Source organism: Bombyx mori, chromosome 13 (assembly GCF_030269925.1).
Source record: "Bombyx mori chromosome 13, ASM3026992v2".
Taxonomy (NCBI): Eukaryota; Metazoa; Arthropoda; class Insecta; order Lepidoptera; family Bombycidae; genus Bombyx; species Bombyx mori.
The window spans coordinates 1912478-1926865 of record NC_085119.1 but is presented as its reverse complement, the minus strand read 5'-3'; the positions used below and the strand labels follow the sequence as shown (position 1 = coordinate 1926865).

The 14388-nt window shown below is 37.4% G+C and overlaps 1 protein-coding gene across 43 annotated transcripts in view; it reads left to right on the top strand.

Moving 5' to 3' along the window:
• The first annotated feature begins 4697 nt into the window (after positions 1-4697).
• LOC101746805 (sensory neuron membrane protein 2) overlaps positions 4698-14388 on the top strand; it is a 53599-nt gene continuing 43908 nt past the window's right edge. For 3 of the 43 annotated variants that reach the window (XM_062671692.1, XM_062671682.1, XM_062671670.1), the window contains exons 1-2: positions 4703-4824; positions 9280-9449. In XM_062671692.1, the coding sequence (XP_062527676.1) occupies positions 9336-9449 (114 nt within the window). In that variant the 5' untranslated portion in view covers positions 4703-4824; positions 9280-9335. Of the gene's footprint in view, positions 4930-8651; positions 9450-14388 lie in introns of those variants that run through there. The other 40 variants (XM_062671689.1, XM_062671677.1, XM_062671684.1 and 37 more) reach the window with 33 other exon arrangements.

Here is a 14388-nt window from a genome sequence, read left to right as displayed (position 1 = left end):
TATTTTTTGGAATGAGCTCCCCTCTACGGTGCTTCCCGAGTGCTATGACATGTCCTTCTTCAAACGACGCTTGTGGTGAGCACTTTTGGTAAAAAATAATAATCAAAACGATTTAATCAATTTATTTCCTTGGAGATTTAAAATAATAATCGATTTTTTTCTATTTTCTGTAATTAAAGAAATTTAATTAGTTTTTTTTTGATGTAATAAAATAACTGACAATCGTCAGTGGAACTAGCTGAAAAAAAACCTACATTTTTTTAGTTTCATTCTATTTCAAATTAGAAGCACTAAATTCTAAAAGCCGAACTCCGCAATCAATTAATTTTCGATTCTCCGTTTCACAGAGTTCTTACTCGTCAAAATTAGATTTCGTAAGAGGCTCTCTCTACAGGCCGAGATTAGGTCAGAGACAGACTTAATCAATAAATAAATATTAGGTTACTAAAACAAACACGATAAAGGGTGTAATAAAGATAATTAAAAAAGGAGACTTCAAATTTTGATTTGCTTGTTAATTTATACATTTATAGTGTTCTCCAACTGTGGAAATTGTTTTTAGTGAACATATTTTTTAGATGTGGGATCATTGAAGCCACCTTCAGAAATATACAAGTAATCATCATTTCTATGCATCACAGTCATATCCCATCTTAAGGTCCAATTTCGATTATTCATCAATAAATTAGGTGCCCCAAATCAGAGATATCTTCTCGGCCAGCGTACTGCGATCACCAACCGACATTCTGGTTGTGGAGGTATTGTAAGCCCGCGGATAGATTCCATCAATTACCATTCTATTCGGTAACTTCGACAATTCGACGTCTTCAAGCCTTATATTTCAAAGTTAAGGAACATAATTAGGTTAGAGTATCGCTAATTTAATGAATAAAAATAAATGAAAAAAACTGGTAAATAAGATACTGGATGTGGACATCCTGTAAGTCGGCCGTGAACTCATCATCATCATTCTCCTGCTCTTTTCCCAGTCGCCTGGGTTCAGCGCAACATGTTTTCTCCTTCCATGCTCACTCCCCTTTTACACATATCGTCTTTCACGCAATCCATCCATTTCTTCTTAGATCTACCTCTTCCTCTATATCCTTCCACATTCATAGTTAGCACTCTCTTGCCAGCCTCATTTTCATTTCGTCTCATCACATAGCCATACCATCCCAAACGCGCACTTCTCAACTTCTCGGTCACAGGTGCCACTTTCAAACTTCCTCTAATATATTCATTCCGTATTCTATCCATTCTCGTTACTTCACACATCCATCGCAACATTCGCATCTCTGCTGCATGCCATCGTCTTTCATCCGTCATTTTAGTGGTCCAACAAGCTGATCCAAAGACGACGGCAGGCCTTATTAGGGTCTTATATATCTTCCCTTTTAGGGCAAGAGAAAAGTTTAAGTCACACGTGGTACCAGCTCGTCCAACCATATTTAATAAGCTAAATAAAAAATAAAAAAAAACACCTTTCCTTTTGTATCGTCTCACCCCTGTCTCATTGCGTTTGGAGCTTCAGTCCGTGTAGTGAAGTTTTCCCCGAGGCCCGTCTTATGCCTGGGGCAAGAGTGCAAGATGTCTCGTTCTTCTCTTGTACTACAGTAAACATACACCTAACACATAAGGCATAATGTGTTGATTAAAGTTCAAAGGATAGCGAGCAACTATACTGTTAAAAAATATGAAAGTTAGAACTCGTGTCTGAATATGGGTGGTGGTATTTACGTTGATGTTGTCTATTGATTATTATGATATTACGTTGACAGCTCAGAAACCACTGAACTCCTGGTAAACTGTGAGCTCGTCCGCCCATTTAAGCAACAAAAAAAAACCTTGAAATCTCACTTGTAACTTAATTAAACGTTATTTTGAATCTGCATGCTTAAATGTCAACATCCTGCCTATTTCTACCGCGAAGCATTTATATATTGCAGTTAAAGGGTTTTTTATTGCTTAGATGGGTGGACGAGCTGATGGCCCACCTGGTGTTAAATGGTTACCGGAGCCTATAGGAGCAAAAAGGAAGAGTGGTGGTACCTACCCGTGCGGACTCGCAAGACGTCCTACCACCAGGAAAAGCCTAGACAGCCGTTAAACCATTCAATTGAAACGTCCAGTGATTTCAGTCTTGTGGGCTCCAGTGACCATTTCAGACCTACCTGCCAGTTCTACAACCAGTATTAAATAGTTCGATCACTTCGATCACGACACTTGTCATGATATTATCGTTGCCGCTGCTGACTACTCCCCGATTCCTGCTAACGGTGGAGCCAGTTACCGTAGACGCCCTGGACACTTCTTTATGGATCGATCAGTTCCGTTAACTTTAGCATTAGACGCCTTCAGCTCTAGCACTACAAGCGGGCTTAGGGACCCCGGTAACCGTACTCGTCGAACTCGGCAATGAGCTCGATGTGCAACCTAACCCATTCATCAGCCCGAGAAAATCCTCGCCGGATCTTCTTAGGGGGTTGCGACTCTGATCCATTAGTAGATTTATTCGCGAAGCAGCTGCCCTCGAGATGTTAGGTCTTCTCAGGAGACACTAGGGCAGCCGTTACCATATCCCATCACTCTTGGATGAGTCTTTGCTTTTCCCCCTGTCTTGGAACTAGAAAGATTCCAGGCCACCACTAATTCTTTCTCTAAAAAAAGGTTGTTCTAATGACTTAAATCGAAATATAATACATTACTCTTTGCATACACCATTAAAATTAAACAAAACGATATTAAATCGATCAAGATAATGAAAATTGTAACGTATCAAATAATTTTCGATGTCATCTAAATATGGATATGTATATATTTTTTAATTTTCCTAAAGATACGTTTGAGTGGGGGAGATTATCCGTTCAAATACATAGATAAACTCGAATCGTTATTTTTAAATCGTTTTTATAAACGTTAGCCAAGTGGACGTATTTAGAACGTTTTCTTTTGGAAAATGCGATTTAAATTAGACACAAAAACCTTATCTATTCCATGGCGTCGTGCACTGAAAACCTTTTGCAGATGACGTGTCAACGAACTTCACCTTATTAGTGATAATTAAATAGTGGTAACTACTTGAGTGAACATGAAATATGCTTTACCAACAATAAAATAGACGATACTAACAAAGAGTGTCTGGCTGTTAATCAGACGATACAGGAATGCGAATGAGACCCTCTAGATTTCTAGACTTTCGCTACTAATTTCATATCATCTTAAATATTTTGTTTTATTAATTTTTTTATTGTTTAGACGGATGAACCAGGTCACGGCCCACCTGGTATTAAGGGGTTACCGGAGTCCATAGACATCTACAACGTAAATACCGTCAACCACTTTGAGACATGAGTTCTAAGGTCTCAAATCAAACCAAAACGAATTACTGCTTCACGGCAGGAACAGGCGGGCTGGTGGTACCTTTTTTTAATTGCTTAGGTGGGTGGACAAGCTCACAGCCCACCTGGTGTTAAGTGGTTACTGGAGCCCATGGACATCTACAACGTAAATGCGCCACCCACCTTGAGATATAAGTTCTAAGATCTCAGTATAGTTACAACGGTTGCTCCACCCTTCAAACCGAAACGCATTACTGCTTCACGGCAGAAACAGGCGGGCTGGTAGTACCTACCCGTGCTTGACTCAAAAGAGGTCCTGCCAACAGTAAGTAAGATACATACATGTATCTTTTTGCCTATATACCAATCGCCTAACACCAATCTTAAGGACTGTTGATGAGCAATTGCAAGCCCGCACGAGTGGCTACAACTCTACATGCTTCTTTCTCGAAAATATTTTTTTAAGGCCGAAACAGATATTTTATAACTCAAGGTTGTGCTTTACAGGTTGTATCGTCTCGCTGTTGTAGTAAAATTTACTCTGGTTTTAGTTAAAGGCATCAAAAAAGTAGTAGATACTTCAAAAACCATTTGAAGCGCCTGAAAGATATGAGATCGAGATATTTAGACGCGCGGTGTATTCGCGTCGAGGGATTTGTTCGCGATAGCACCGGTGTAAAAAACCTGCAAACAGGTCCAAAAATTTTTTTTTTTATCAAGTTCGCATCTAATACATACGAAATCGCAATGAACAAGAAATTTCATCCAAAATATGTAAAACTGTTTTCACACCCTTTCATCATACACATGTTTTACCTCACACATGTTACCATCCGGCTTTGGAATGAGCTCCCCTCTACTATGATACCCGAGCGCTATGACACTTCATTCCGACGTGCAACCTAACCCATGCATCAGCCCGCTGAGTTTCTCGCCGGATCTTCTCAGTGGGTCGTGATTCCGATGCGGTAGTAGATTCATTCGCGAAGCAGTAACTTTTGAGTTGTTAGGTCTCCTTCGAAGGCGCTCGGGCAGCTGTTGGCTAATCCCACCTCTCATGGCTGAGCCTTTGCTCGCCCACCTATACTGGTAAAACTGGAAAGGTCTCCGGGCCACCAGTAATCCTTCAATCATAAAAAAAAAACATTTCATTCTTCGAACGAAGCTTATGGTGAGTATTAAACGGCAGGCAGCAGCTTGGCTCTGCCACGTCCATGATCGACGGTAACCACTCACCATCGGGTGGGCCGTATGCTCGTCTGTCTGCAAGGGCAATAAATAATAAAAACCTGAATGTGCCTCTGTAATGTAATCACCATATGTGCAATTATGTGTGACAATAGCGTGACGGCAAAACTATGCTCAGTTTGGTATCGCAAGCCTTTTAGTGCGGTTTCTTACCGATATTTCTGTAACGGCTATTCAGTAAAATCCGTCGAAGTGTTCGCTTGAGTGAGACTATAGTACGATCATATACATACATGTGGTATCACCTACGAATCATACTTAATACAATAAACAAACACTGTCATATATAGTTACTTTAAGTTTGCCTATATCGTATAAAGGATCATCTAGAGCATAGATTCCGGTATCTTTAAGCTTCTATTACAATAAAGTTATACGTTTTTGGAAGTCTAAACCGATAAAGGTCTAGCTGCAATCGAAATTCCAAGATTGTCTGCATGCGATCTGTTTTTCCTTTGAAATTGTACTTCAAAAATAATCGTGCCAACATAAAAATCGTTACTCAGTCAAAACGTAACCAAACAGTATTTAAAAGTGTTCAATATCACTCCGAAAATGTCGTTGTGATACTTTAAACAGTAGACACACTTGATCAAACAACACGTTAAACAAATTATATAAATATTTTAATTTCTAAGCGTCTAGCTTAATCGGCAACTAATATTATAAAGAGGAAAGATTTGTTTGTTTGTTTGTATTGATTAGGCTCCGAAACTACTGAACCGATTTGAAAGATTCTTTCACTGTTTGGAAGTTACACTATTCCCGAATGACATAGGCTATATTCTTTTTTGAAAAATTAGGGATCCTTACTAAAACTCCAATAACGTAACACAAGGTGTAAAAAAATGACATAAAATATTCTTGACACCGCGTACCCTGCGAAAACAATTGATGATAGAATAAAATAATATACTACGACTTTGTAGAACACATTATTATTTACAAAAGTGTCGCAATAGCATATGTCTAACTATTATAGTTATACCACAATAAGTGTTCTTTTATTTAAAAAAAGAAAACAACGTCAAATATCGTTGTAATTTTTGTTAAAGACCCAAGCGGAGCCGGAGCGGGCTGCTAGTCCGCAATAAAATAAGGCACGCATACTTTTAATTTAGTTTTAATATAACGAAAATTTTCACCTTAATCCAAAACTGAGGCAGTCAGCCACCGTAATTTTAACAGAAGGCACCAATTTATTCCGATTCGAAGAGCTAAACACTCATTTTCCAATGCACTTGACTTCGACCTCACGTATCGTTGTGGATTTTTTGAATTTTTAAGGGCTCTTATTTACTTAACACGGATTGCGGTCGTGAATAGTGCAGGAGTGAGCAACCTTTTTAATCAATGGGCCAATTTAAGTTTTCTTTTGACGGGCCCCACATAGATTAACTCTTACTAATAATAATTTACGAAACTTTATTTATAACTAGCTTCTGCCCGCGACTTCGTCCTCGTGGAATAGTTACCTTGGCACAACGCTAAACTTTACCCGCCTCTTCATTTACGTAGACAGTGAAAATATTGTTGAATAATAGAATTTTAAGGAGCTATTTATGTTTTTTAACCGACTTAACAAGAGAGGAGAGGATCAGTAGTTCCTCAGATTAGCGCGTGCAAACAAACAAACTCTTCAGCTTTACAATATTAGTAAAGATAAATATTAGAATGAAAAAGTATAAAACTAAAAAAAGTTAAGATTTCATATACAAATTTTAATGAGAGATAAAAATAAAACGAGAAAAGAACAGAAACGAGAAAATCGATAAAATAAATTAAATTTTAGAAATACTTGGCGGGCCGCGTGTTGCTCATCTTTGATCTAGTGCAATAAAAACAAAATAGACTCCTTACATATGTAGTAGTAGTAAGTAAATCTGTTAAATCTGTAGTATCTAACCTATGTTTGAGATCTTAGAACTTATAATATCAAGGTGTGTGGTGGTATTTTAATAAATATTTATTAAAATACCGTACGTACATAATACGTATTTAATTTCGTTTTCACCATTAATTATTGGTGTTATGAAACAAAATGCTCTTCAAGAAAACTTTTAATGATTTCTCATTGTTTAGAAGCGGACGTGCGAATTTATTTCATAGCTTGCGATTTCAATTATGAATATAATGTGGCTTTGAACAAAAAAGCCGATCACAAGGTCGATAAGTTGAGGAAATTGTAATGTAATTAATGCCTTGCACTGGCTAGTGCTATAAACGAACGTGGGATTTGTATTTTAGAAGTAAATCTGTTAAATCTGTAGTATGTAACCTATGTATGAGACCTTAGAACTTATATCTCAAGGTGGGTGGCGCATTTACGGTGTGGATGTCTATGGGCTCCAGTAACCACTTAACACCAGGTGGGCTGTGAGCTCGTCCACCCAACTAAGCAATAAAAAAAATAAAAAAAGGAGTGGGCAACCTTTTTAATCAATGGACCAATTTAAATATAATTTTTTTTTGGCGGACCACTCATAGATTATCTCTAATTAATAATTTACGAAACTTTATTTATAATAAATATTAGAAAAAAAAATGAAACTAAAAAAAAGTAAATATTTCATATACAAATTTCAATGCAAGATCAAAACAAACAAGAAAAGAACAGAAAAACGAATTGATGGGAGAAAGTCGATAAAATAAATTGAATTTTAAAAATGATTGGTGGGCCCTCGTGTGTTTCTCATCCTTGGATCATTTAGGGCCTAAACAATTTAATGGAGTTATGCGATAGTGACCGAGTCCAAATTATATAGAGAGACGGCCAAGATATAAGATCAATGAGTTGTCATAAAAAATCAAACCCACATTTTTTTTATTTGAGCCCTTATCGATCTTTGTCCTGCCCCTACCCTACAAATCGGTTCGCCTAACGGCTTTTCAACGTGCTCTAGTGAATATATCACACACTCATCTTCTTTCTACAATTTTGGTCTTGCTGACGTCCATGAATAACGCGGCTACTTACCATCCGAAGGGCTGTATTTAGGCTCGTCTGCCTAAAACGGGATTTAAAAGACCCCTACCCAACCATCTGCATCCAAATCAGAATTCACCGGTTTTACTTTCATTCGTCATCCCTTAAGTGTACACTACGGCTCTGGAATGAACTATTCGTCCAAAGGTCCGGAGTACTAAGTCGTGTCTTCTTTAAAACGAGATTTAGGAACAATATTGATAAGCAATGCACCTTCGTTCCTAACACCGCCCTTGTCAACGGTGGCCTTCAAACCGAAACGCATTACTGCTTCACGACAGAAATAGGCACGGTGGTGGTACCTACCCATGCGGACTCACAAGACGTCCTACCATCAGTAAGAGTAATACAGTCAAAATCTGTTATAACGACATCGAAGGGACTGCTCATATTCAGTCGTAAAAACCGATAGTCGTAACAACCGGTGATGCTTAATGTGTATCGTGCAAGTACAAACAAATCGATAGGGAATTATTGGAAAAATATATTTACATAATACGCGATTTTTCTTCAATATTAATTTGTTTTCTTTTTCTTTGCGATATTTTGAAAGTTTCACGAATAACTCCACAAAGTTTTGGTGCGTCTTGTGTATAGATAAGTAACAAACTAACTGAAGAGATATGAAGAAGCGGGCTTTGACTACCGCATGCACGTGTTTTGTTTCTAAGAATTAGAAAAGACCCTACACTAAACTAAATCCTATTGTTTTCTTTCCTGATTTTAAAAGCCATCGAAGACAAATGTGGATGCCTATTCAAATTGTTTACAATACAGCTTAGCCGGTCGTTTTAACAGATCTAATTCTCCGAAATATTAGTTAAATGTGGTCGTTTTATGAGGTATGTCGTTATTACCAATGTCGTAGAAAGCAATATTTTTAATAAGGCGGTCATATGGCATTCAGCCGGGACCTTTGTTCTAGGTTATTATAACCGGCATGTTGTATTAAACGATGTCGCAGTAAACGGTTTTGACTGTATATATTTTTTTATATCTCAGTGAAATAAAGATTTTATTATTAACAAAAAGTCAAATCAAAATAATTTAACATAAATCAACTCACACAGTAGAACAGATCTTCCAATGCGCTTGAAGGAGGCACAGTCCCCAAGATACTGGCTAAGTTGCCTCGTTGGACCAGCCAGACTCGCTCTCTGTGCAAAGTACCAGCCAGCCTTAGCATCATGTGTAATCTCCTTCGAGCGTTTGGAGCTTTCTGTTAAAAATTTCTTTGCTTCAGGGCCCCAAGGGCCCATCGTCTCAACCGCGAAAGGCAAAAAAGAATAAGAAGACCCCAAACCCGAATACTCAGTTAAATCCAAGATATTATGTGGTACCGGTTAAGCATTCACAAAAACATTTAAATGTCGTATTACTACTAGTAAAAGGAAAAAACATCGTGCTTAAAGGATCAACAGGTTTTTGTCAACCAACTCTATTGTGTTACTACTTAAACATATGAGAAAAGCTGTTGCGAGCGTATAACAAATAATTAATCGCCAACACGCGATCAGCTATGGCGGTTCTGTGTGTCTTGACATAGCCTTGTCATTATTACTGTAATATTATTTGTTCATTTTAATTAATTTGTTGATTTAAATTATTATTTTATCCAAGAATTTAGTTTTCTGTAGTTTCATTATTGTGTTAGTGCCTGTGTTATTTTTTTTTTTTTTCAATAAATATAACCGTTTAGTTTCCAAGTAATATTTTTTTACTGAAGTCGAATTTGTGTTGTGCGAACAAAAAAACAGAAAACAATGCTGGCTAAATATACAAAGACAATATTTTCGGTCTCCGTTGCATTTCTCGTCGTGTCCATCGTTTTGGCTACATGGGGCTTCCCAAAAATCATCAGAAAACAGATCCAGAAGGTAAGCCTTTCAAATTTAAAATCACACTTCATTAGTTATTCAGACAGTCTTATCGTCGCTGGAATATCGAAAATGTTCTGGTCAACTGGCGCTTCGGTTGCTAGGATACTTTTTATCTTAGCCACAGCTCTTATACTATTGAAATGTATTACATGTTTTTAATATGCGTTGTAAGTTACGGCTTACTTCGCATACACATTTTGTACTAAATTCAAGCAAGAAGACTGCACGAAATTTCGCTATTGTCGGCTATTTCTGATCGTTCATCCTCTACTAACATTGGCATCAGCAAAATTGGATAAATATTATTAAGAGATGATAATTTATAAAAATAGACGTTTGTTAGGGATAATACTCATTGGATACGGTCGAACACACGCTCACACATTGCCCTGCATGGCTGGGGCAACGCCAAGTCCTTGTGTCGCCAATAGGATCTGACTTGTCGCTGCCGACGGCCGTGGGTACGATGCTCAGCAAGGACGAATCCTGGAAGGCGATGCTCGACTTCTGCAAATCCACCATCTCGCAGAAGGAGACGGCAGAACGAGAGAGGGACAGCTCATCCCTCCCGTGCTACCTGCGCTCTAACGTCTGTGTAAGAGCAACCGGTTGGCGGTGTACCGCTTTCCGACCTGGCAGGCTGGTTCTAGTCCAGCAGGGTTCAGAACACCAGCGGCACCGCCTGGGGCAGCCTGTCGGACTGCCGTACCGAGATGACCGACGTAAAGTCGTCGACTATCGCCTCGACGACCCGTCGGTCGGGCGTCCTCGGGGTGGCGCCGCATGTGTGGTTGTAGTGTTGACCGCGGGAACCCCCCTACTCTGACCGAATTCTAACTCCGGGTGGAGATCGGACGCCAGATGAGAAAGTACAAGGGGAGTCATTTGGTGGGTAAGGCCTAAAATATCCTTGGGCCCGCGGTGTGCTCCGAACATCCACAGACCGTCAAATCCCACATACCCGCGCGCTCCCTAGACCCAGACACTTCGTAAGAGGTTCAGACCCCATGCCTGTAATAATAATAACAAACATTTATCCCAACCATAAATTACAAAACAATTAAGCAAAAGAAGAGAAAACATAACTATTGAGGCATGTGCAAGGAAAAGAATACATTTGCAAAATGGAATCTGCTACATTCAATTTTAATTACAATACACAATTACGAAAGGGTAAAATTATCATAATGTTTCAAACTTGATCGCTATATGCAAAAGATACACTTTTACGTGTTCACATACTGACAAATAAAGACCGAAAAAAATAAGAATACACGTTATTTGCTGCAGTTTTGTCAACGTATATACTATAACTAGAGGTCCCGCAGTAGTCGAAATTCGACTATAATTAATTGGAATTGTAAGTTTGTACACTATTATGATTGTATATTATACTTCTATAATCACAAATTTCGCCAAGGCTACACTATAAAAAAATATTAACAAAGACAAACAATATTTAATCTATTCTCAATTTGACTACAGACGTCAAGAACAAAAGTTTGACAATAAATAGTATGCATGCGTATGTGCGTCAAATACATGGTATGTAGTGTGTGTAATGTTTTCTTTATTGATTTAATGTATCTTTTATGCATTATTTTAAAAAAATATTAGCATTGTGCACTTCTTCTCTATATTCTCTATAAGTGTGGAAAATTTCATACTCCTCCGTCCGAGCAATTTTCGTACAAAAGGGATACAAAGTTTTTGCTTCACGTATTTAATATATAGATTAAAGTATACGAATTATCTATATCTGAATAGTGCGTACACTATTTCGTATTGACGACCGCGGGTTAGAGAGAGATGGCAACAGGAGTGAGACAAAAAAACGAGCATAATTAAAACTACTTTTACGGTTAATGATAATAAAAACGAAGAGACTAAATCGTAAAATAGCTTTAATCATGTATACGATTCGCGAAAACCGAAGATAAGAAAAAGCAAAAAACCTTTGTTTTTTAGTACAATTCATATCCTAATATTACGGACTTGTGGTTCGCTTGCGGACTAACAAAAACAATAAATACCCTCTTAGGTAAATAAATATAAGATAGAATTCGTAAGTAATGCTTATAAATAATATTTATTAAGATTATATCTGAGTAAAGAAAGCTCACTTGTGTTTTTGTATATTATTCTTTGTTTATTGTCTTTTCTTTTCTATACGTACCTATTTGTAATTTAATTTTCACTTAAATATGTATCTGAATGTATGGATTATTATTATCTGATAAACAAATACATGAATTATTATTATATCACTGGTGGTAGGACCTCTTGGGAGTCCGCACGGGTAGGTACCACCACCCCGCCTATTTCCGCCGTGAAGCAGTAATGCGTTTCGGTACGAAGGGTGGGGTAGCCGTTGTAACTATACTGAGATCTTAGAACTTATATCTCGAGTGGGTGGCGCATTTACGTTGTAGATGTCTATGGGCTCCAGTAACTACTTAACACCAGGTGGGCTGTGAGCTCGTCCATCCATCTAAGCAATAAAAAAAAAATAAAAAAATATTATTATTACTGTCAATCAACCCATTTTAGCATTTAATTGTATTCCATAATGATTTTACTTATTCGATATTTAAGTAATTTCAAATTTTGTTAAGCGCTTTGGTTCATTTCAAGTTAAAACTTTAAAGTAGAAAATTAAGAAATAAATATCTCTTTTTTACTACATTCTTATATGTACTTATATACTCAGATTGTGAAATTCAAGAGGACCACGCTACATTGGAGCTACAAACCTTTTTCGTTTCACTTAAGACTCTTTATGAAAAACTTTTTGTCCGATAACTCAAAGATATATATTTTAACAATATACAAAATAACGTGTGTTGTATGTATGAAAAAAACCCATTTAGTAAAAATATAATATATAGTAAAAAAGACTAAAACACAGGAATTGTGAAATCTTTTTGACGAGGTATATTTTGTTCTAATGTACTACAATTTGTGGATCACCCGATTGTTAATACTAAAACAGTTTTGAAGAGTTAGCTATGAAGTGGTTGAAATATCAAGCCTAAAATATCGTTTTCAGTTTTGCGCTATTTTCTGGTCTGGTCTGGTCTTGGACGTCTTGTGAGTCCGCACGGATAGGTACCATCACCCTGCCTATTTCTGTCGTGAAGCAGTAATACGTTTCGTTTTAAAGCGTAAGGCACCCGTTGTACTGTTAAAACTGAGCCCTTACAACTCTTGTCTCAAGGTGGGTGATGGCATTTACGTTGTAGATTGTCTATGGGCTCCGGTAACTACTTAACACCAGGTAAGCTGTTAGTTCGTCCACCCATAGGAATTAAAAAACATAGAAGATTAGAAGAATCATTATAAACACTGAAATCGTCGTGGCCTAAAAGATAAGGCGTCGGTGCATTCGTATGTAGCGGTGTTCGAATCCCGCCGGCAGGTACAAATTTTTCTAATGAAATACGTACTTAACAGATGTTCATGATTGGCTTCCACGGTGAAGGAAAGCAACATCGTGTAATAAAATTTAAACCCGCAAAAATATAATTTGCGTAATTACTGGTGGTAGGACCTCTTGTGAGTCCGCGCGAGTAGGTACCACCGCCCTGCTTATTTCTGCCGTGAAGCAGTAACGCGTTTCGTTCTGAAGGGTGGGGCAGCCATTATAACTATACTAAGAACTTATATCTCAAGGTGGGTGGCGCATTTACGTTGAAGGTGTCTATGGGCTCCAGTAACCACTTAACACCAGGCGGGCTGTGAGCTCGTCCACCCATCCGAGCAATAAAATAAAAAAAGGTATGGGTATATTCGAAAACGGTTTTTTTCGAGCCCTATCAGTTCTCATACAGCAATCAAGTCCAATCTTACCTCGGAAAGACCTCATACGCACTGGCTAAAAATCCCTCGCATAGTCTCACAGTCAATGACAACAACTCTACAAGTAGTTGATAGGGAACTATTTATTTCAGGGGAAACATAACGTGCCTAGCACGCGAATATACTACTATGAGAAAACCTGTTTCTCGACATTTTAGGCAATTAAAATGAACGGTGAATTCGAGGAACTTGTTTTAAACCAGTTTCAAATTTACATTTCTATTCCTATTAAATTGATAATTCTATAAAACTTCTAAAATGACAACAATTACTAGTGAGTATATTTTATTAAGAACTAGCGGCCCACTCCGGCTCCGCTCGGGCTTTTAACAAAAATTTCAACGATATTTGACGTTCTTTTATTTTTTTAAATAAAAGAACACTTATTGCGGCATAACTATAACAGTTAGACATATGCTGTTGCGACACTTTTTGTAATTAATAATGTGTTCTACAAAGTCGTAGTATATTATTTTATTCTATCATCAATAGGTTATCACCTTGGGTTTTATTATTGGAGCTTTAGTAAGGATCCCAATTTTTTTTCAAAAAAGATTATAGCCTATGTCACTCGAGAATAGTGTAGCTTCCAAACAGTGAAAGAATTTTTCAAATCGGTTCAGTAGTTTCGGAGCCTATTCAATACAAACAAACAAACAAATCTTTCCTCTTTATAATATTAGTATAGATATTAAAAACGAATGAATCGATTCTAATTATGAACACGTTTACTATAAGCATCCTATGCCTTTACGACATAACATTGAAGTCTCTTTTCATTGGTGTTTTTTACATGGAAGTCTAAAGTCTACAATCGTGTAGAAAAAAATTCCGTGTGCTCAAGTGGGCCGTGAGCTCATTCACAAATCATAGCAATAAAAAATTAATAAAAACTAAAGCTATTTTCTATTTCCAACAAATAATATAAATAATAAACATGTTGATGTTATTGATAAAATACGCGGTTGGAGCATACGTAAAAGCAGAATACACAATAATAAAGCTATATCAATGCAGTACACCACGAACTAGTAACTAACCGAATTATACTAACAAACTGCTCACGAGTACTCACGGT